The sequence below is a fragment of the Varroa destructor genome, unplaced genomic scaffold, assembly GCF_002443255.2.
Source record: "Varroa destructor unplaced genomic scaffold, Vdes_3.0 BEIS01000001.1, whole genome shotgun sequence".
NCBI lineage: Eukaryota > Metazoa > Arthropoda > Arachnida > Mesostigmata > Varroidae > Varroa > Varroa destructor.
In genome coordinates this window covers 59,927,559-59,951,378 of record NW_019211454.1, presented here as the reverse complement: position 1 = coordinate 59,951,378, position 23,820 = coordinate 59,927,559, and the positions used below count along the sequence as shown (strand labels likewise).

The following is a 23,820-nucleotide window of genomic DNA, read 5'->3' as shown; positions in this document are numbered from 1 at the left end:
AGCACCCTAGTAAACTTGAGCAAATTACACCGCAAATCAGAAATGGCCCCCGCGAGTATAGTCAATATTGTGATCAGTGTTGTCCTGGATACAGACCAAATAGTGCTTGAAGAATTAGTTGTAGTAGGAAGTCGTAAGAACCCCAGAGCGTAAAACAGCAAGCCTGGGGGTGTCATTCAGTCACGGATTTTAACTACTCACATGTTCCAGGCGGCAGCAGTCTGATTTTGCAAGCACGTACCATATCAACAGCTCCACCTACGGTACGATGGCGGCGGATTACGGCCCGATCTAGTGCTTGTTAGGCTACAAACAGTATTACCCAACACTACATCTACATCGAAAGTGTACGCACAGTCTGGCCTCTACGGAAGAACCCGCAACCCGGCAAGCCTATTTCTTCGTTTACATCGTTTTCCTATATGCGTTAATCTGCCTTTCCCAAAACATTTACTCACAGACACATATATTTATGATTATATATGTAGATAGGTAATATATACCCGCGTCATGTGCCATTCGTCCGTTTCGCCGTATGAGAAGTAAATGGAACTATGAAACCTGAGGAGAAAGGGCTAATGCTGATGTGTGGATAGAGGGGCTCTCTGTAAGGCTTTTAGTCTTGCTTTATCCGGCTTATAAGAAATGCACGCCTCGTTCAGATTCAGATAGACCAGCCGCTTCAGCAGGGCACTGACCCAACCAAAAATAGAAAATAGGAACTGTATAAAGTAGAGCTTTTCCCCACTGAGCAAAAAAGAGCGGTTAGAAGATCCAACCAGATTGGACTGTGAGATGGGTGTCTGAACGGCTTGCATTTTTCTCTAGTCCGCCCGATCGACCATTCATCCGTTGATTTCCTGATGGCTGGCACGGTGGGGTGTCGACCGAGGCAGAGAATTCCATTCCTGCTATCCCGGAGTCCTTCTTCAAACGGTTAAACTGGCGACGGACGCGGACAGGAGGTGCCCATTTATAGGACTCTCCGCAACACCCAGTCCCTTATTATTAGACTGCCTTGCCATCACCCCTTGCTCCTCAAGTGAACCGCGCTTCCGAAGCTCCCTTGCACTTTTCCATGCCCGGCCTTCTCAAGGTGCAGCATTTCAACTGCATGCGGCCTCGTTACCCTTGAGAATGTGTGCGCTTTGTTGTGTACGTTTTGCCTGCTTCATTTGTGTTAGAGCAATGTATGAAATGAGATGGAGGAGAGGACCTTAGCGCTTTTGTTAGGGAAAAAGACGACCTGAATGAATAAATGAATGGACGAAATAGAAGGAGGGTAGGGTGCTCTGCTATGGATGAAGGCCATGGAAGAAAAGGGCTGTTTGCAAAGGGGTCGGGGGGCAAAAACGAAACAGGCTTGGCAGCTCAATGCAAAAGCAGTGCTCGTGAGAGGGACTAGGCACAGTGGTATGGAAAGAAACGATAAGATTTATTACCAACATAATCATTACCAGTAGAGAAACAGCAAGGATCACCTGAAAATGCAAGGGCGCCGCTCACGCTACACTTTCTTCATAGCGCCCTCGCTCTCCTCGTGCTTCACATACTTTTACTCTATCCCTGCGCCCGCACGCTCTTGCGCAATGACTCAACCGTGCTGTGGTACGCGAGCCTTGTCCCTTTTTTCCCTTATAATCTCCTCCACACGCTACACTGTATGAACTGTATTCGAACGCTCCAGGTCGGCTGTCGATGAGATACAAGTTGAAACGGAGTGGGGCGACCGCGCGCAATTTAACTCTGCCAATGGTCCCAGATTTATATTGGATTCAAGATGACTCATCCACGCCCAGATACAAATGTACATACATCCCACGCGGATAAGCGTTTATGCCGGAAAACATACACATAGAATTGAGAATGAGACATTGGCGGGGCAGGCAAGGACCGAGGAAAAAGAAAGTGAAGGCCAACTAAATTGCAACTTCGTTATAAAGTCAAGAGCGAAGAAGAAGTAGAAAAGCAGTCCACATCCTGCCAACTCCCCCTCCCGAGAGGATTCCTGCTGGGTGATTGGCGAGGTCGGGGAGGCGACGAGAGAGATTGCCTGCCCATTTGCCAGTTGCAACAAAACAGATGGGGCAAAGCCAAGACAAGGGATAAAGGGTGGGCAAAAAGGAATGTAGCTGTGCTACCTTCTCGCGTGTGGCTATGTCGAGATAAGCTCATAGAGCTACAGTAGAAGTCACATTACTAATGTGGAGGCTTCCGCGGGTGGCTTGACTGATCCGGAGAGTGGACGGTGGTGCAATCGTTTAACCATGACGACTTTAAAAAAGCAACATGTTATACAAGATTCTTGAAATACAATATTAAATGAAGAAGTATATGAGGAACGGCTAGGAGTTTGATTTACGGAGATAATCTTTTCCTCACAGTGTGATCAAGACAACAAAAAGCTCATTAGAGGCATCTTGCAAAAAACTACTAGAGTGCCTACCTTGCACGGTAGCAAAGACGCAACTAAAAATACTATTTTTTTCAAATACGTTATAAAAATCACTAACGAATTTAGAGCACAGCGTTGCCACATAATTGCAAGATCTCCTTAGTGTTTTGAAGGCCCTAGTAAAATATAGAAAGGCTCACATCTCATCCTTATTTCGTAAATGAGTATAGACCTCAGTATGACAGCCACTTGGTTTCGAGACCGCTTCGGAAAAAATAGTTTGAAAAATTGTTAAGTAAGTTTTACTAGTATATACGTAACTTCCTCTTTTTGGAATCGATGGTGAGAAAAATGATAACGCAAAACGTTCTGAGAGTCATCTCTAAGGTTGTTCACCGTAATCGAGAGAAATTGAATGAGAACGATGAAGGGAGTATATCAAGGTCATGGAGAAGTATCCAAGATAACAAGAAGTAACCGTGCTGATTATGTTCACTACAAGTTTGTATTGATAAAAATGAAATGGAATATTTATTATATATATATATGACCGTCAAAAGTTATAATTGTCTTAATTTATTCACTACTATCTATAATAAGTTAGCTTGCTTTCGATAAACCAACCAAAATACATTGTGTTATCCCGTAACGAGTAATTAAGTTATTTACTTATTGAGTATAATCAATATTTAAGATTTAGACTTTGATAGTTTTTTTTTCGATATTAGTGTAAAAATGAGTACAACTGCTTCGTTTATAGTTTTTTGGAATAATCCTTCGTAATTTATTGGCGCCATCCGTTTCGTTAAATAGTAGCTAAATATTATTATCATTGTTGTTGTTGTTATTATTATTATTGTCGTATTTAGTATTTTTATTCGAGTCAATTTGCAGCTATGTCGCCTTAACTTTTCATGTTCCACATTCTTTAAAAGTGTCTATCGACCCCGTCGGCATGTTTTTGTTCTCGCCATCGTCACGTGAAAGAATAGTCTGGGCCCTGGGTGTTTATTTGGCTTTTCTTCAGATTCATATCATTCTGACGATGGATGGGGACCTCTTAATAGGCGATCGCATGCTTCTGTTCGTTTCAACAGGCTAACCTAGAGCAGATCCCGAGGGTGTGCTCTCCGCTGTGGTAACTCCACTCGTGTATGGTGACTTGTCTCAGGTCAGCAGCTATCAACGGTGGCCCAGCGAATTGGAGTAGAACGAGGTCAGGTTTCTGTTTTTGCTTTTCTCCCTCTTTCCTCCTTGGTTCAAAGTTCATCGATGGTAAGCAGTTAGTTGCAGTTCTCAGTATTCGTAGGCTTCAATAACACTTACCAAATTCATTCAGGCCGGAACACTAGGAAGATCCCTCTTCCGTCCCATAGTAAATAGCCGTGCGTCGCGGATAGCTATTTTTCCTCTCGAGGAAGTAAATTAGAAGCATTGGGAAATAACATTAAACAATCGTCTGAAGTATTCTTACTCTCTTGTCGTTGGAATAAGAGTCAGTGTTCTTAGACTCTATGAGTGCACACAGTCACACACGCACACATACGGTTGAATTTCGATATAAGCGTGAACTTATTTTGGCCGCATTTGCACTGTTTTCCAGACATCTGCTAGGAAATGAAGGTAGGCCGAGTGGAGATATGGCCGAACACTTTCATTATGCACACATCTAGTCGCGCCATCCGTTTACGAACTGTTGTCTTATAATGGGTTTATCGGAGATTAATGTCATACCTGTTACCCTCGTAAGGTAAAAGACCATTGAATGATTGCTAGCGTATCGGGAACATTACTGCTAGTATTGGCCCGTTGAGTATTTCCTGTTAATAAAGGAATCAGAGTCTTTCTGCGAGTGCCCCGGCTGTATTGTTCTGTTTCTTTTGCTCGTTGTCTCGCTACCTTCCATAGTATGACGTTTCACAGATGGTAATATTTTGCTCTCGTTCTCTTGACGTGATATCGTCTTCGTTTTCCTGTCATTGTTTATTTCGTTCTATACAACATTCGCCTGCGTCGTTTATCGTTACGGGGACACGCTCTTAGTCTTTCATCAACGGGTCTATTTGTCGTTTTCTCATGCTCTCGTTATTCTATCTTGTTGCCTACGACAGAAAAAAGCGTTATATTTCGTCTACAAAATAGAGTCCCTTTTTTGTAGAATCGTAGCGCGCCTATATGTCGTAACTGTTTATGCTGTTTTTTCATACATGTGCTTTGTTATCGCACATAAAAAATAGTATAATTGTGCCGGAATGGTTTCGTCACTTTTTATATCGGTATCATTCTCGTAGTCATTGTAGAAATGAAATCACTGCCCTAGTCATAATCAACATTTTCATAACTGTCATCTAGTTACTATATATATGTAATGTTGTTATCCTGATCTCTTCTTTTTAACTATAGATGTAGGTCGAGGACGTAGGTTTACGCAAGGCTACGTCGTCCGAATGACACGTGATAAATAGTTTTTTTTTTTTTACATATTAGCTAAGTCATTAGTTGATATAATAACAAATACTCATTATAATTTCTAATATAATAATAATAATAATAATAAGAACTGTAATGATATCCACATGTAGAATAGAATGTTTATCAATTTTCGCGTTCATAATGATCGCTCTCCACATCGTTATTATTATCGATGTCAGTTTTTTGTTTGTTTATAATTTTCAGTTTTTAGTTTATTGAAATTAGTGGCATAATTTTGTCATTATGGCTGTTGTTATATAGCATGCTTGAATTTATACAAAATTTTTATCTATCTGTCCTGTTTGGTTGTTTATTTGTGTGCAATTATCGGCGTTTTCCTTTCGGTGCAAAGTGTTTACAATGACTGACCTTGCCCGGTAATTTTTACTGGTTTGTCACAGGGTGATCTTTTCATGCGCCAGGTTACATAAATCTCTATTTTGTTATCGTCGTTATGATTGTGGTTGCGTTTCGTCGCTTTCATTCATAGTTGCCCTGTTTTTGCTGTATATATATATATATATATATATATATATATTTGCGTTCATTGTAAGCTGTCCTAGGTGAAGTAATCAAGAAACGATTGATAATTTCGTTATGTTTATCCTATGCGTTAATGTTATCCAAAGCGTTATTGTTGAGATTTCTAACTTTTTGCGATGCTACGCTTCAACATTTTTTATTATCAGCGATGAAAACTAATTATGTGCATCAGAGTGACTGTTGCTTGCCTTTCACAAGTTTTTTTTTTCTGTATTTGCCAAAAATTCATATGGCTATAAATGATCTTGTTGGAATAATTGTTAAAACCTACATTTTTGTTTCTCTCTTGCAATAATGTAATAGAATATACCTAATAAGATAAATCACAAAACTTGTTTTTCGGCACGGCTCTTCAGCTTTTCACTCCGGCTTCTGACTTGTCGACCCTAATTGATTTTCCGTACCTCTGGCTCGTTGTTTTCTCTCGCATCCCGTATTTTTCCCATTCTACAAAAAATGATAAATGCCTTTTTTTCATGTTTGTTGATGCTGTTGTCGCTGCTGTTGGGTTGGTTTGCGATCGTTAACATTATCGCGAACAGATGATTGTTTGTTGACTTGGTCGGTAGATGGATAGTGCCTATTGTTTCCAAGGGGGTTGATGTGAGTTTTTGGTGAAGATAAAAAAAAAAAAAGAAAAGGTGCGATTCCAGAGCCCCGAGGACCACCGAAGATCCCTAAATAGAAATATGGCGTTATTGTGGTTTTGTTCCTCGGTCTATTATTATTCATATAATAACTAGCAACATTATCATCCTCATCTTCCTAACTATAGACGGCACCTATCAGAGGGAGCGCTTCCATGATGTGGATAATGTAATCTCCGTCGCTCGTAAATCGTCGCCATTCATGTATATATTATTCTCGTTACTGTTATTATCAATCGCATCGTTCTTTCTTATCATTTTCGCTAGCATCGTCCTCTTGTAAGATAGGACGGCTATGACAAGTTGTCGTATTTGGCCACTTGAACTCGCGTGCTAGTCTTCGATTGACTCTTGATGGGTGGGATGAACTTAAGTACCATTCGCGTGTACCGTGAGCGAAGCCTGGCGTGGCTATTTAAGTTACTGGGGGAAAATCGAAGATGCTAACGGTATTCTGTCACAGGTTTCAGATTTGCTGAGTTGAAGGACGTTTTGCCTGTGGTATGGGTAAATAGACTATGTTGTAGCGCCTAAATATGAATGTGTGCTATCTGCGATATTTGCAATGGCGTGCTACGATTAAATATTGCACTTTTGAGGCGATGGAACTAATATTCATTTTTACTATTATAATATTGTTCATAATAGTTATCACCTGACCATCGTAATACTAATGGAAACCAATGCTCCTTAACAAGAAGCTTCTGTCGATGGGGAATTAATCGAGCCTAGCACTGCGTAGGGCTGGCTCGCTCTCTACTTAATCGTGTCTCTGGCAATATCATCTCGAACTCCCTCTGGATGTGACTGTGCCATTTGAGTGAATCTGCGTAAGTTTGTTTATATTTTGCGAGGTCAACCTCTGCCTTGTGAGAGCAGGCAGCAGGCGACCACCGCACCGTATAGTGAGTACCTTAAGTGCCTTCGAGATACGAAATCTCTTAAATATATTGCACATTGCAAAGGGACACACACCGCCCGTGAGGGCCTTCTTCGTTAAGCCGACTGTTGACACTGTGTCGTTCCTAAATGACCCTCATTTGCTTGGTAAACGAGTGAGATATTCGCGAATGTTGCACTTCAACCGGACAACGTCGCAGTCAAAACTAATGAAACCATCCTATGATTCAACTGTGCTTTTCGCAAATTTCGATTAGGTCCACAGTGGAGGCCATTGGATCGGACGCGTTTAGCGACTTCAACGAGTGTCGTATTAATATGGCTCATTGATCTTTGATCCGACAAGGAGGCTTGCAACGAAACGGATTCGGCGTTTGCCGCCACCGTCGTCTCATCCGAGATCATCACCTAACATTGTCGATACCCGTCACCTGGCTTAGGTGAATTAGGTGAATTCAAACTGTATCCCAATACTTCGATATGGGCCCTATTACTAGTGTATATATATATATATATATATTGATGTGTCTACTGAAAAAATTATAATCTTTCTCCTCACGCTTATATACTTTTCCCCTTATCAACCATTTGCTTTTCCGCGTGCGTCTACGAAGCAATCATTCAGACATATGCTATTTCCCTATGTGTAATATGAATGGTAATCTATGCACTGTGTCCTTATGCAGGAATGTCATTGCACTTCTTGTCAACGTATCGTCGCCCTATATTGTTATCACCATAATCATTATATTGAGTAGGTATGTGTGTATTGGTATGAAATTTTTTCCGTGTATTAACAAAGTTCCTCTTCTGCTTCCGTTCCGCTGACGAGATTGCCAAATAATCAAGCAAGGCAAAACAGAATGTTGTTTTGTTATATACTTTCCATAGCGTTTCTCTATATCCGTACAGATACCACTACTACTAATAATAATTCTTTGTCCTATATACACGGACGGCCCAATCATGCCAACGACCGCCTCAGCTTTTTCAGCGCTACTGTCGTATAATTACAGGTATCTAAGCAACAAAAAGAACATAAATCAATTATACATATTCATACAGCATATCGATACGAATACACAATCAAAATGGGAACCCTGGCACAACACTGGAGATCTGCATGCTAACGTCTACAAACGAAAAGCCCCAAACATTCTATATGCGATGTTTCCTAGAAGTTTATGTTGCCGCCGATGTTAGTTTTTCGTCATTAGGCAAAACAAAAAGAAACCAATGGTAACCATTGAACCGTGCGCGGCTAAAGGATTTTTTCAGCCGCTCACCTTACGATCACGGTACCGAATTTGCCTGCCTGCCTGCCTGCCCGCCCGCTTGCCCCCCGTACTGAAGATCACGATTATACAATATTCAACGCAGCAAACACAATAGGATCCATGCGCATCGCGCTACTTAGACATGTTGGAGCTCAGCTCATGTTGCTGTTCCAAAGTTTTGACATTGTTGGCGTCGGCACTGTCAACAACTGCGATGTCAACTCATACAATATACATATATAGTTGTTAAGCAGAGATATCGCATATATACACACAGACAAATGATTGTAAGAAAAAACCTCGTACGCTTTTGTCGTACTACTAATAGTAATAATAGTAAAATAGCAATACTAGTGGTAGTTGTATTGTTTTTGATCAGTTCAGCTATGGAGGTGATTCCCTGCTTTCACAGATGTTTTTAGTTTGGTTTTTGATGTTGCAGGTTTTGTGGAAAATAGGTTTTTGTTTGCTTTTCTGCTATCAAACGGGTAAGAGCTGACTTTGGGTAGGGAGTTGTTGTTGATTGAATTGATGAGAATTGGCTTCTATTTGGTACAAAGTCAACACTCGGTAGTCTCCTGTTGCTTCATCCCGAGCAGACGGTGAATGTTGTACTAATAGCAGCAGCTTTAAATATCGTGGGCTTGGTTTTTTCTTGATGACCTGATGTACATTTGAGATGGGAAATGAGAGGTTTTAGGTGGATATTCAAAGTTCTGTCCTTTTTTCTTTTCAATGTCGTATTTAGAATTGGTAGTAATATTAAAAAGAGTTATTTTCAAAATGATGCGTGCCCACCCCGCCAAAGGGCGTGCGAGCGGATCACAGAAAACCTTAAAGGCTCCCAGCTAGCATGCAACACCACTATAGGTAAGAACAGTCTAAAGCCTAGAAGCTGCTGGGAACCATTGGCTTTGTTTTTAACTAGCGACAACATCGCGGACTAGTAAGTATCTAGTACAGTATAGAATACATTCCACTGGCACTTGCATTTCTTCATTTTTATCTTCATTTATAATCACCATCATAACCATTAGCAGCGTTACCGTCTTCGCGTTTTCTTCAATTTCTAATGACTCGCATTAACCAGACTGTAGTAATCACCAGTCTGTCGTCTATGGTTCCTGTCTTTTTTAGATCGCTCTCGACCTCAATACATAAACAAGCTTGTCTGATGCCTTGATTCGCTTAGTCGGCTGTGACGTAGGCTTACCAAGGTGTCGATCTCCCTTATAGTTATGTAATAACTTCATGCGGTATCTTTTTGTCCTCTTTTTTTCTTTTGCCATCGATATATATTTACTCTGCATCATTTCATTCATGAGATGGATTTCAGTTGTTACAGATGAATTTTAATCACTGTGATTTGTCAAGGAAAATGACACAACTTGATTTTAATTAACGGCGGCATTTGGCTGGTGATGATTCTTTAGTTCGGTAAACACCTGGGTGAAATACGATGGTTCCGAGTTGATCTTGAGCATCTTGGACGATAGCTTATTAATGATGTAGAGACACCGATCCCAGAAGTGGTCTCGATTCTCGCCTTCGATCAGAAACGGTTTCAATGGGTATGAGATCTCGTTTCCTAAAAACAGCAGAAACAAAACAAAATGTGGATGGAAATGTAAAAACCTTGCATTGGCATACGCTCACCGAGTCATGACAGGCTAAAGCAAAAATAATTACACACCCTAAGACCCTTGATCGCTCGTGGTGTTTCTGAGTCATGAAGCGGATGCGATGGGCGCACGCCCCAGGGAAATCAGCTGACTCATCGAAAGAGCTCTTTCTTTACTCTCCTTTAGCTGTGACTTCGTGAAGCGTGACTGCATTAGCCATTTAACGTTTGCTTTCATTTGCAAACAGAAGGGAATAGGCGTAGACCTGCAACTTGATTGCTTACGAAGGGAATCTCCATTACGGGTATAAAGCATTTGCCGTCTTGAATTTTTCTTGGTTTCTGTAGAACGTAATTATGGTACTTGCAAAAAAAGGTTGGAGATTTTAGGACGTTATAACGATTAGGATTAAATACAGTAAATTAAATACTGTAAAAGTGCAATCATCATAAGAAGCAATCAAGACCTTATTCGCAATTAATGAAACTTTTAGACGATACTTAGAAATTTTACTACTTATCATTGGAGTCGTTTCTGAAACAACCCATTTATTATAGAATAGCTAAAAGAACATATTTAAGGTCCTAGCCCTTTGATTGCTGCCATACAAATCAACTTTTGGTTTTACCGTTTCTAAGCCATTATGCACAGGTGGAAAAAATCTGCCTTAAGAGTGATGAAATCCGATCTTTGACTTTCTAGAGCACTCCGGCATTATAACGTTTTTTTCAAGAACAATCGTTTCCTATTTTACGATCAGTACAAAAGATTCATTTAAATCATTAAATCTAGTTACTTACCCATATATGAGTAGGATAAATAAAGGCAAGTGAGAACAAGTCCTTGAAGTTCACGTTCTGATGTCACTGAGTGCTCGTCAACGATAAGCTCTCTGAGTAGCATATACAGGAACACGACGTTAGCGGGATTTATGAACGCGATATCTTGCCAGCCCTGAAGCAGTAAAGAGCGATCTACCGAACGCAGCCAAAGCACCGCATCGCCTCCCTGTCGGATAAGAGGGCAAAAGAACGACAATCAGTTACACCTTATTAGGGCTATTCCTACGCACTGTGTTTGGAATACTTGTTATTGACGACATCTTACATATTCCAACAGGTCACTGATAAACTGGACATGTACGGTTAATTTGATTTTATGTATCCATTACACTCGTATTGACTAATAGGAAAAATTACTGCTTTTTCAAATTCAAATCTAGCCTTTTTTCCATAGCTTCATATTCAGGATAAACCAAATATGCTTAGGTCTTAAGCTTTGGTTAAGAGAAGTTGACAGTGACTGCGAGTAACTTCTATCATTTCACATTTTAGACGCAGGGTTAGAACGACCTGTGGTGATGTATTCCAGGTAAACACGGGAAAACAACTGAATTGAAGTGTTGTAAATAGTAATTTTAAATTCAGAGCAGCTCATTATCTTCGCGTAAACTTCACGGCAATTTTTATGGTAAGCGATTAAAAGACAGTTTCGATATTTGCTACAGCTTGATCTGTTGACTAGCAAATGTAGAAAACAAGTTATTTATGTTGGTAACTGTCGAAGTTCTAAGATTCACAAAAAAGGTTGAACAATTGCCTCATCAATCCTAACAGTTTAGGAGGCCCGCGCCGGATACTTGTCCTAATAACGTTTGATATGTTTGATAAGATACTTTTTTTTTTTCTATAGTTCAGAATCACGTATGGGTTACTCTTGGCTATTGGTTACTGCTTGAGGCCGCTTACCATATATTGGGTTGTAGAAAAAAGGTCTGACCATTTTTTGAGCTAAAATTCAAACTAATATATTTTTTCGCTTTTAAGATAACATTGCCAAACTAAATTAGGATTATTTTGATTGATGATTTTCTGGCATTTTTTGGCGATATCATAATCACATTAATTCTACGTTTATGGATGAAAAATTGTGATTTCTACATCCTCCCATTGACATTACTGCAGATCAATGACACTCGGATGTTCGAGTTATACGGTTAGAATCTCTTATACAGGTTCTTGCGGTTTTTGCCAAATAATCAAAGATGTATGCAGCTTTGCATTGTAGTGATGTAAGGTAACAGCTTTCCCGTTCACTCGTTCCGGTTGGTTTTTTTCAATGCCCTAAGGTAATCTTGTTATTTTCTGATAGTAGAAGTCTTAAGTTAATCTTTGTGCCAGGCGCGAGATACTTGTATTGCACGATTCCTTTCCGATCCATCCGCTGATTAATCGAATTCACAAATGATTCACACCCAAAAGTTTTTTTGTTGCCATGTTTTTCCAAACGGTTTAAGATAATTTGATAACTGATGTCAACATAACAACTTAAGTAACCTTCCTCGTAATTGATCGACCATTACTGAAAGGCCAAAACCATTTCATCCGATAACTTTATCATACAAAAATTGTAAACTATAATTCATTTTTTTGGAAGCCTCACGCAGGTTCAAGGCACTCTAGCTAAAGCCTAAACAAGGGCATTTCAACAATGTTATCACATCTACTACTGTCAAATATTAGCTTTCAGCCGACCTACATTACATGAGATCCGTAAGTTTAAAGTCAGCTAGATAAAAAACCTTCTCGGCAACCTAATATATATATATATATATATATATATATATATAATGGACAGTCATACAGCACAGCACCTAGTTATGGTTTGTCTTTAAAGCTGCACCTAAAAAAGCAGGTGTTTACAATTATTTTTACACATGCTAGAAGTGTCATCGCTGACGATTTTGCCGGTTCAATACCGTCATTACCTTTTGTGACTACAGCTTCAATTTGGAACCTAAATTACTCAGTGGTCATTGCATCGATTCTAAAATATTTTTCCTACAATTCATAAAAACCTTCCAATGATAAACGTAAACAAAGTAATACGCTATATATAACAAATTGTGACAAAATTGAATTTTAAGATGATAACAGACCAAAATCGTAAAGCTGCAAAAGCTTACAATGGTCCAAACGTTAAAGAAGGTGCAAAGAGGCGCAGAAAGTATCTTGGACGACTTGATTGACAATAGATATTTTTCCCTTCAAAACGGCATTTTTTTCAGTATGAAAAACACAAGCACATCAAAAATGGCTTTTCTTTTTTTAATCTAAACTTTTTTCTTAATATTTATTAGTTTATCTTATAAAAATATTTTTCTGATTTTTTAGAAGTCGCGTGAAAAATGCGGAATGACGGTTTCGGCAAAAAAAAAAAAGATGTTTTTTACTATAGTGGAAGTTCATCCGTTGTGTAAAATTCGATATTAAGTAATTTTTGTTTTAATTGCAAAAATGACGCATTGTTTTCCATTATGACACGTTTGTTCGCTTAGTTTTGCCAAAACCTCCTCTGGTACAAAAAATAAGGAATAAACACATGCCGACCAAAGTCTCAATTTAGCTGCCGTATATACACTTATCATGCTGTAATATTTCGTATATACCTTTCACATTACTCCAGTTGGGACGGTCTCACGAGCAAACATTATTACGTGCCACCCTCTGTTAGTCGTATATAGATCTCTCTAACAATGTGCGTGATCGCACGACAACACCACAACAAAAATACGCCTTTCACTCTTCGTAAGCACTCGTGCGTTAGGCGAACGTCTGATTAGGACGCTTCCAGTACATACCTTTTAACACTGGTATTAAAAACTAAACACCTTGGTATAATATATGGATAGCAGAGGCATTTTGAAATTAATGTTGCGTGAGAAATTACGCGACCCATCGCAAGTGGACTACTGCATCATCTATGTTAACAATACTCCTAAAAAAAAACGGCCTGCTGTGGCATAAATGTTGGAATTGTAAAAGTGTAATACGGCCGCTCCTCTACCTATGGTGACCTATTGAAACATTGATAACCAAAAGCATTTTTACAGAATAAAGGCTTGCATTGAATTATTATGCCTGCATGTTTTCGATAGCATTGTTGCCAGCATCGTAACTGGTTAAATTAGACTTAAATGAATAGATCGAAGACAACCCTTTTGAAATTGAGTCTTTTATCCGCTCGGGACAAGAGTATATGCAGTAAAATATTTGTAAGCGGCAAGATAACCTATAGAACAGCATGAGGTTTTTAATATAACGCCAGCTTCAGCTAATGAAGTCTTCAAGATTTTTTCTGACAACAGATGTCGTAGACCGAAGTGATTTGTCGACTTCCATCATCAAGGCTGCAAGGAGCCGCAGTTCCGACAAAAGGCGTTAGGCCTGCACGTGTATGTATGTATGCCTGCTCAGGCTAACGTTTGATAAAAACAAATCCATAGGTTTGCCTTAGCGAAGCTAATACCCTCGTTTCATAATAACACTAAAAGCACTAAATTTACTTGTGTCGAAAGATAATACCTGTTTAGATTTTCTTTAGGCTGCCAGGAAGTAATGACCTTGATGTATAGCGATACTGATGATAATAAGACTTGAAAGATGGTTAGAAAAACAGTCGTAGGCTTACCTTCTTTGCGTTGTAGTGGCAGTTATTTTTTGGACGATAAGGTTTACACCTATCTTAAGCTAAAATGACCCGTTTTCTCGTATGTAAATCACTTGATACAACGTACATATCATTGAACCCACGGACGTTTGCCAATACTTGATTCGATACAACGGCCATTGTTATTAAACCAGTTATTGCGCCATACTTGTGGTAAACCTGGACATTTCACTTTTAACGGTTTCACATGTAGATACACGAAACTCGAAAAAGACCGCTTCAATAAGCAGGCCAATACTGTTTCTGTACGCTGTTGAGCGCCGACTGGTTTTTGTCACAGATGGCCAATGCAATGATCTATAAAGCCAGAATCATTTGTATATCTCCGAAGATGTTACCGTTAAGATCTGCCACCTTTTCGCTGATGCTATTAAAAAGTGCTACTAAAAAACATCTATAGAAGTCTATGGAACCGGTCCACTAAGATGGGTAGGGAAATGATCATTTCCCTTTTTTTTCAGAGTTTTTTCAGAAAATTGGATTTGAATGAAACAGAAAGAATCTAGATTCCTTTGTTTTCGTTCATTGTTTTTTCTTTTGTAAGCGATTCAGCGCAGTAAGAAGTGTTGACCTCTAAATCGCCAAATCGTCGCCGCAATTCGCCCAGGTTCGAATATATCCAACGATTTGCAGTGCAAGTCAGAAATACGTTTTCATTGAAAAAAAAAATCATAGATCTACAGTTAGAAAAAATAGTTTGTGGAAAAATCTGCTTTCTAGTTAAAGCAATTACTGTTTTCCGTAAACATGTATCTACTTGTTTTTTGTTACTGATTTTTTCCTCCCTAATCTCATTCTAAAGATCAATAACAAGCTTTTACTATTGAATCTCAATGGGATGCGATTTCGACCGTTTCATACAGCAACTATACTTAATTCTCGGTAAGGCCAAATGGTAGGGCAAGCGAAAGTGCACCAGCCCTTGTGCCTGACTAGCAAGTCGCGCACGATATTTGCGGCTAATGTAAATACAGAAAAAATCTGAGACGAAACTTCTGCTACCGAATCGGTCGATGCGTTCGCAAACAATTCGTATAATTTGATAGATGCCTTAATTTTCATTTTGCCTTGATATATCGATTGGATGCGAACCAGGTGCCAGGTCTTCGCGTGTAACGAATGTGGCCTTGCCTCAGTCAATGGTGGTCCACGATATGTGCAATAAATATAGGAATGAAATAGGCCCACGCCTGCTGCAGACGGGGATCTAATTTTTGTGTATTTAAATAGTGCATAGTTCCGTCATAGCTGTAGCAGCAGAAAATAAATGATCAAACAGTACTTGATAATTATTTCATTGTATCTACAGTGTTTTATTCTAAGTAAAATTAATGTTGGTCGCAATCGGCAATTATAGGTTAATATGAAAAAAACACCAAAATAAAATGTAATTAGCTACAAAAACTTTTACGTTTTGCTAGGACGCATCTTAAGTCATCTGTTCCTGAAAGACGTTTCAAGGCGGGTTGCATTTTCACGATTCGTTTATGAAAGATGTGGTAGAAGAAATGCGACGTCGCAGTGGGCTTCAGCAATGGGTACGTTTGTAGCAGTTTGACATTAACTTCAGCTGTGTATTGACGGTTCAAAACTATGCTTTCATCGATATCCCGTATACACCATGCTTTCTACAGCACCAGAGATTGTACCTTTTCTAATGGATCGTTGTTTAGAGCGAAATTTTCGTTCATCGAATTACGATATACGTGGAGCCCGTTCCAAAGATGTACGCTCCAGCCTTCTAGTGCTTTGTTAAACCGGTTAGATTTATTTGCCCTGTCATTGCCGGAACAGATAGACCAATTCGTAGGCGTTAAAATATTTGACAGACAGAATGTATTACAAGTCCAGGGATGACACTCTTGTTGGTACGACATGTCAACAAGTGTCGTGCTTATATTCGAACGAAGTATCGGTTTCCGTAAGGCTTTTGGTATACTAGTTTCCGTACTCATTAGACAAACGACTGGTACTACACAGGAGCAGAAGTAATTTTAGGTACACCCTAAATTGCACTCTACTCTCAGGGCAAGCCATTACATAAAGGCGGTCCATGTAATATCTGAGTACACTGAATGCGTATACGGGGTAAATACCGTTGCGATTAACAATTTTTTTTTTTTATTCCTCTTTCTATACAGTACTAGCAGATGAAAATTCATCAATTAGCAGAGATGTCACTTGGCTAGTTTATTTATACGTCGTCAGAAAGGCCATACCAGGCATTGTAATTAACGTTTTCTTCTTTCTGCTGCTACTACCACCACAACTATTTCGACTGCTGAATAAAGTCTCTTAATGATTTGGCCAGTTGCCTTCATCCTTACCATTTTCCCTCTGAGGAACTCCATGCTAGCGATTTGCCATTGAAACTTCAACCGTCTATTGAATGCTTGTGACATATTTTCCCCTTCTCTTTCGCTTTGGTCTAGAGGCACTGCCCCCTTGGACCTATACCATGCCGCTGACCATGCAATGAGCTCTTTTCGTAGATGTCACATCTGTCATCTGCACTCTATGCTTCTTTCGGCCTATGTAGCGACAGAAATTTCGACAGTGACAACGGTTGCTGCTCAGGCTCTTTAACCCAACCGCAGTCCACATAGCAACGTCAGTCGCCGCCATTTTTTAAGGAGGTTGCCGCCTACATCGGCAGCTTTTGCCACACATTACAGCGATGCCAATTCTGCACTTGTCACTGCGTAAGGTACGATATCGTACTGGTGGTGTCGGCCTCTTCCGGCACCACGGCGATATTGACTGGTCAGACTGTTGGCGTCAGCAGACTAAGTGCGGAAGGGGCAAAAAAGGAAGGTACAGAAGCCTTGCTCTATATATAAACGCCAACCAATAAAAGATTACACTCACGATTATTCTCGGAATGCTACCAAGGCGTTGGCTTGCCGGCACTCAGTGACATGCGACTGTTCAGCTGTTACACAGACATTGTAACAAGCAGACAATCAGGCGGTCTTTGGTGATAGGCGACCGGTTGGTTGCAAGGCAAGCAGATTGGAGTACCCGTTACATTATGAAAAAGGCCGGCTTATACTATCTGCTCTTGTTCTATTTCTACAAATATATCGTCTTCTTACCGTCGATTCCTAATCCTATCTCCGTGTTTCTATGTCGGCCAACAATTTGCGCTGGCTCGACGACTGATAGCTTTATGGGTAACGCATTTGTTTGCTAATCTGAGGGGCACGTTATGGTCTAGATTCATAAACACACGGCTCGTATCATGCTGGGAGCCAGCCAGCCAGCCAGCCAGCCAGCTGATGAAGTGCCTCACGGCGATACCGTAAGGCGTAAGACTCGAAACCTAGAGACCCGGAAAGTGCATTGAATTTCATCGAAGTGACCGAATGGTGGAACTGCACAAGTTGAATATGGAAGACAAATTATGAGGTCAAACGGGAAAACAGCACCGTCGATACCGGCGATATAATATCACTGGCAGTATTATTTATACCAGTGGAGCTGTAGCAGACGATATGGATGTTGGAATAGCGAAGAAAGTAGCGCAGTTGTCTCAAAACATGTCGGACGCTATCTCGATCGATCAAACTTAATTCTACAAAACGTGAGAGGCATTCTTCATCTTTGTATACATATCGCATCATTAATATTGTCCGCAGAAGAATATATTCCTACTTCATCTCAAAGTACACGCGTACGCAACGCATTGGAAATTAAACCGTAACGTTACAAAATAAATGTATGTTCTGGTGGTGGTTCAACGATAGTGACTCTGTTTATGAGTTTCAGGAACATAAAATATAGGAGATTTATTTTAGAAATCGAACCTAGAGACTTCGTTTGGGCTACGTAAAGATGGCCAGCTGTTCGCTATAATTCCTGACAACGGATGTAAAACTCGATGCACTTTGTTACTGGGCTGAAACCATTTCCAAGCTAACCTACGACATTTATGGCTCACAGTTCAATATCGGTCGGAATAACTCATCCCTAATAGAGACTCGCTAGATCTCTTGGGAATTCGTATTGCCTTAGCGACGTTTACCGGGTCCGTCTCTCATCTCGTGCTCACTTATTTACTATAGCACAGCGAACCCTTTTTTCTTCGTCCACAAGCCTTTCCCATTGCTGCTTCACTGTACCGTCTACATTTATATACATAGCTGGATGTAGTTGTTCCTATCCCCGTGCGTCTGTAATCTACTCGATCTCTGTACCCCTTACCCTCTTCTCTTCAATTACCCAATAAACTATGATATGTGCTGTGTTCATTACCTGAAAGTCTTTTAGCCGATTGCAGGTCTTAACCAGAAATTCGCCAAGGCATCGTAGGAGTTCCGACGTTGACGCCTGTATGACCGTCTTTCCTGACTGCTGCTGCTGTCGTAGCGGCTTCGGAGACGGGATCAGCTGCTTTACCGCTTGTGTCGGCTTGGGAGGTAAAGGGGGTGCCCGATCTGTACGCTCTAGATCGGCCCGCTTTGCTTGGAAGCCAGGGAAAGCGGCGACACCCGAGGTTCGCGCACCAAAATCTGTCCATCGCTTATCTTGTGGTTTCAGCTCGCGATAATGTTGCAGATTCTCACCAAAAGCGTTATCGAGGTAGTGGTCCTGCCGAGAGTCACCGCCAGTTTTCGGGTAACTGCTGGTTTGACTGCCAATACCTGAGTCTGGCGTGAGGAAATCTTTGTCATCTTTTCGACAGCTATCAATTGTGTTATCCTTGTTGTTGTTTTCAGCGCGGCTCGACCGGCCGAGGCCCAGGCCAAGATTTTCTGCACTGGGCGGTCGAAACACCTGAGCAACAGTATCTTGCGTGATCACGGTTCGCGGCGCCTGTGGGTTTTTATTTTCCTGCTGTGTCTTGTGCTTCTTTGGCAGCCCAAAGCTTTTCCAGCTAAGTGAATTTACAAAGATTGGCTTCTTCAGCTGGCCATTGGCAGGCTGGAGCGCAGCCTTCGTGTTGGGCCCCATAATTTTGGTGTTTTGAGCGAAGGCCTTTGTGGGAACGTTCTTCGCGTTTTTCAGCTGTTCGTAGGCATACATCGATCCTATGCCTGAAGTAAGACTCTCCCGCGGCTTACCGAGCCGTGCGTCTTTTGGTGCAACACTCATCACAGTCCCCATGGCTAGAGAAGATACCCTGTGCGGTTTATCTGTGAGGTTGGTTATCCACTGTACTGTTCTGTGCGGTATCTTCTTAGGCTATGTCGTAAGTCCCTTCTTCGCCAAGTTCTTCCACACTTCACTCGATTCTAGTTGTGCTTAAGATTCACGGCCATCAAACACACACCCGTACGCGCGCGCGCGCGCACACACACACACACACACACGCACCCACACACGCACACCAGTTTACAGGAAATATACCTTGTAAATCGCACCTTCCTAGTACTGTGCTCTGGAGCCCCTAACACATTTAGTAACAAAGTCTTTAGGCCCTAGGCCCAACGTTGTAAGGAAACAATTTATCCTCAGCGGCACCCGTTGCGCTCTTAGTGTCTCTGGGTGACGTAGAGGACTCCTCTAGCTTTGCGCCTTACTCTGGCTTGGTGGATGCTAGCCAGGTCGATGTCTCTATTACTAGTGGAAAATCGTCCACTTCTACTCTATCCCGCACTCATCATTGCATCATTACTGATACGCCACTATATGACACACTGCATCACACACTAGCCAGTCGGACGTCACAGAACACCGCGCCGATATATATAAATACAATAACACTCTGACGGTTGGTCAGGCTTCGTTGGGTCACTGGACGCAAGTGAAATCTACCGGGACTGAAGTTGATTCTTGCGTTGCAGTTACAACAAAGACCGCTTAGCCTAGTTGTACAGTTGCTTAGCCTCCTGCTATGTTTGCTGTGGTGGACGATGAAGGAAGAGAACCCGGATTGGGTGGTAACCTTTCGCTCCTTTAGTCTGCGCGAGGTGATCCGGGGCGAAGGGGCACGTTGCCCTAGCAACGACTGTACCCGCAAAGAGCAGGAACAGAAACAGCACAGGCATAGGACTACGCAGCGGCGCTTGGATAGCGGAGGTTGATGCTTAGCGATGCCCCTGTACGCTTGCCACTGCCAAGCAGAGAGGGAGCCAAGCCTTCTCCACTCTTTTCGCTGGAAATCCGTTGCTGCTCGCTTGCCCCACTCGTCGTTTCGCTGCCGTCTCACTTAGAAAGAGCAGAGCTGTTCCGACTATTGGCTCATCTTACCCCTCCAAGAGGCTGCATCACTTGGCGCCAAAATGACTCTCTCGCGATAAGTTGAGTGTGTCTTGACTATAGCAGACCAACTGCAATGCACTGTGTGGGATCTGGTAGTGGGGCACGATTTTGAGTCCCAGTTGCGAAGCGACAAGTGTAGAAAGGGGCAAAGGCACCGTGTGCCAACAATCACTAGTCGCAGCTGAGAACCAGCAGTAATATGACAGTCGCGATGACAATAGTGACAACGACATGAAAATAAATGCTAGTCGAGCCCACAGACACAAGCATTAGCGGAATCAGCTATCTGGTTTTGGGTGGACTAGTTAGTTGGTAGCAACTCGTTAAATGTACTAGGAGAATAAGCAAGAGAATCTAAAGCTTCATTGTTATTATTTTGCTTAAGGAATCGTTAACTATATAGGAACACAATACGAATCACGTTGGTAGCGTGCGTGGATGTAAATGTCGTTTATCGATGATTAAGTTTCAATAAACGCAGCTAAAGCACAAAAATTATGAATAGCCGCGTATGGATGTATTGAGGCGTATACTTAAACAGTCTGCTACAATTTACAGTCATCCAGCGGGATGTGTTTCTCTTCCCTCTTGTCCGCAAGGCGAGCATAAGAAGTTTTTTTTAGGATACCTTCAAGCGCAATGCGTGCTATAGCTAGTTCATAAGAACACGTTTCAGAGATCTCCTATACGCTTCAAGGCAAGCCTTGGATTAATATGTTAACCATCCGTGCACGCAAACTTCTTAGTTTCCTGTTCGCTGTTGCTTGTCGTCATTCTGTGCTCTTTTTTTTTGACGCAAAATAGTCCAGACCCGTTAATTGGAAAGGCGACCGTAATTGGAATGAGCGGGAGCGAGGCTCGTCGAGTAACGATAAGGGATTGGAGGTGACCGAATGTATCTTGGAGTTGTGCGTAGCGTATTTCGGAAATGTGAAGAGGTAGCGTTTGGGGGGTACATGGAAAGGAGCAGGTCACGAAGTGGAAGACGTAGGGATTGCCCAGTCGAGCAAGCACATGAAAACCTCTTTGCGAAAAAAGAAAGGAGGGGAGTTGAAGCAGGCCAACGTGTGCGCCAGTGGCGGCACTCCGGCTCTTGGTTTCTCGGGTTTCCTCCAAGAGGAGCGATTTGGGGGAGGGCGAGCTTTGAACAACATGGCGTCCGCTGTTTGCTGTTACCCCATTCATCAGTTTCCACCAATACGATCGCCCGCTATATAGCCTGCCTGCGAGGCTGGTCACTGGCTAAAACTAGTATTCCAAGGATCTAGGTTGGCGTAGCTTGTTTTACTTGCTTAGTTCGGAAGCTGTGGCAGTAGCGTGCGAGGGCGCGGGCGCGCAGGCTCAACGTACACTCTATCTGTTAGACGTTGGACAGATTGTACTAGCGGGCGGGCAAGCCTATTATGGCCGGAGAGCAGCCGCAGCATCGGCCTAGCGCACTGCTGCTGATGACGACGACGACGACGACGTCGACTTGGTAATTTTCGACGGCAGGCATCGCTTTGCGGCGCTACGGCGGTGCATCCGTCGACTACTACAGCAGTACTACCGTCACGACAGACAGCCAGCTCACTCACTCACTCTGTGGTGTCAAAAGAATTTGTCGGTGCTCTACCAACACGAAATACTACTACCCTAGCAGTAGAAGCAGCAGCAGCATCCGCTAAGCGTAACTGGGTCGACAACGAACCTTCGGGACCGAACAGCATTTGTGTGGGCCTTTTCGGCTCAGCAGACCTGCGAACGAGCGGCCGTTTAATACGGTCGTGTGACTAAAATGAAATTTCTTTGCGAATTCATCACATAAATGTTCGGCTTACGTGGAACTGAGGTAGGTTGAAAACATACAAACCTATTTGCTTCAATAAAAACAATTTGAAGAGAGAGAACATCACGGATATACTTCAGAGTTAGCCTAGAGCGCTATAGTAGAGATACTTAGATTAGCAACGGTTAACGTCGGCAGACGACGCTAATTTAGGGTTACTACGATCAACTGCTATTACGCCAACCGTGTATTTCGAAGTATGGAAAATTGTGTGCTCCTTTATGTGTATGTGACGTTCAACAATGGACAACGACTCACTTCTTGCATTGGAGCCCTATTGTTATTGTTACTTTTTCTCGATGTTATTCTTGTTTTGTTGTACTGCGTCTGTCTATGTATATGTGTGCGTGTGTTTCTCTCATTCATTGCAATCATTGGCTGCGTACACCGTTCATTCGGTACGTGGATTTTGTCGCGTTTGTTCGTGTCCGTTGGTTCGATCTGTCCTTCGGTGGGTCCGTGCTTCGTTTGTTTGTGCTCGCCGTCATCAACGCTTCACGTCTCTATGGCGTATGGTCGTGCAGGTGTTGCAGATTATCGTTCTGCTGGTCCTCTGCCACGTCGGCAGGAACGGGCCGTCGCTGCGGTCACCGCACACCTGCGACCGCCACTCATCGGCCCTCGTGCGCCATGTGGTTCAGAGCAAGCTGCAACCGCTTCTTGACAGGTATTTAACATACAGGCATAAATCAACTGTGATGAACCAAATAAAGTACGAAGCCAATTGCTAAAGCAGGACTGAATAAAGCTAGTGCAGATGACAGCGCTAATGAAATAGTGGCCAGCCCACTGGGTCGCCCATTTGTCACACCGACGAAGTGTGATGGGACTGGTCGAGACGCTGTTCGTGCTTCTTAAAGGGGACTTAGCTAAGAAAAAATCAAGGGACAAGTGGCTGCGACAAAGATCAATTTGGAGATACATAATGATGAATTTCTACTCACGTCTTACGAGCTTGCGATCATATACGCATCGGGCAAGGGTTGTGTGACACTGCAAACGACAGATCCACTTACGCCGATGATGCTACTCTTTCAAAAATGATGTCGTTCGACTTCTGAATTAACTAGGCTAGCTATATCCGTCCTTCATCAGTCCCTCCCTATTGCGATCCTGCCAAGTCTGTTTGTGCTTTCGTATATTGTCCAATTCGACCAAAAGAGAGAGAGGAATGAGCGAAAATCGTCTGCTGTTAGCAGCTGAGTGACTTGGATTCACTGCAACTATTACCCTATTCCTATTAATGTTAACCAACAGTCATTATTAATTCAGGTTTGGTGGTAGTATCTTTAGTTTTGCATGCTAAAGGTTCACTGAAAAAAAAATAAATCATTAGTTATATGAGTTTTCATGTTAACGTCAGATAAATAGGTACAAGGTTATAAATAAGTCTCAATGTTGTTTATCGGCGAAGCGACAATGT

The 23,820-nt window shown here is 41.9% G+C and overlaps 2 protein-coding genes across 4 annotated transcripts in view; one reads left to right on the top strand and one right to left on the bottom strand.

Annotated features, from left to right (window-relative positions):
* Nucleotides 1–3,148: 3,148 nt before the first annotated feature.
* Nucleotides 3,149–21,588, bottom strand: Cdk5alpha (Cdk5 activator-like protein). The gene is made up of 3 exons (XM_022817104.2): nt 18,620–21,588; nt 10,657–10,864; nt 3,149–9,822 (listed from the first exon to the last, which is right to left on the bottom strand). Exons 1-3 carry the CDS (start codon nt 19,469–19,471, stop codon nt 9,629–9,631), a joined length of 1,254 nt encoding a protein of 417 aa, XP_022672839.1. The 5' UTR covers nt 19,472–21,588; the 3' UTR covers nt 3,149–9,628.
* A 280-nt stretch (nt 21,589–21,868) lies between these two features.
* Nucleotides 21,869–23,820, top strand: part of LOC111250018 (uncharacterized) — a 28,500-nt gene continuing 26,548 nt past the window's right edge. Inside the window, exons 1-2 of one of the 3 annotated variants that reach the window (XM_086978349.1) lie at nt 21,872–22,400; nt 22,922–23,064. In XM_086978349.1, the coding sequence (XP_086834475.1) occupies nt 22,377–22,400; nt 22,922–23,064 (167 nt within the window). In that variant the 5' untranslated portion in view covers nt 21,872–22,376. Of the gene's footprint in view, nt 22,401–22,921; nt 23,065–23,820 lie in introns of all 3 variants that reach the window. The other 2 variants (XM_022804608.2, XM_086978350.1) reach the window with 2 other exon arrangements.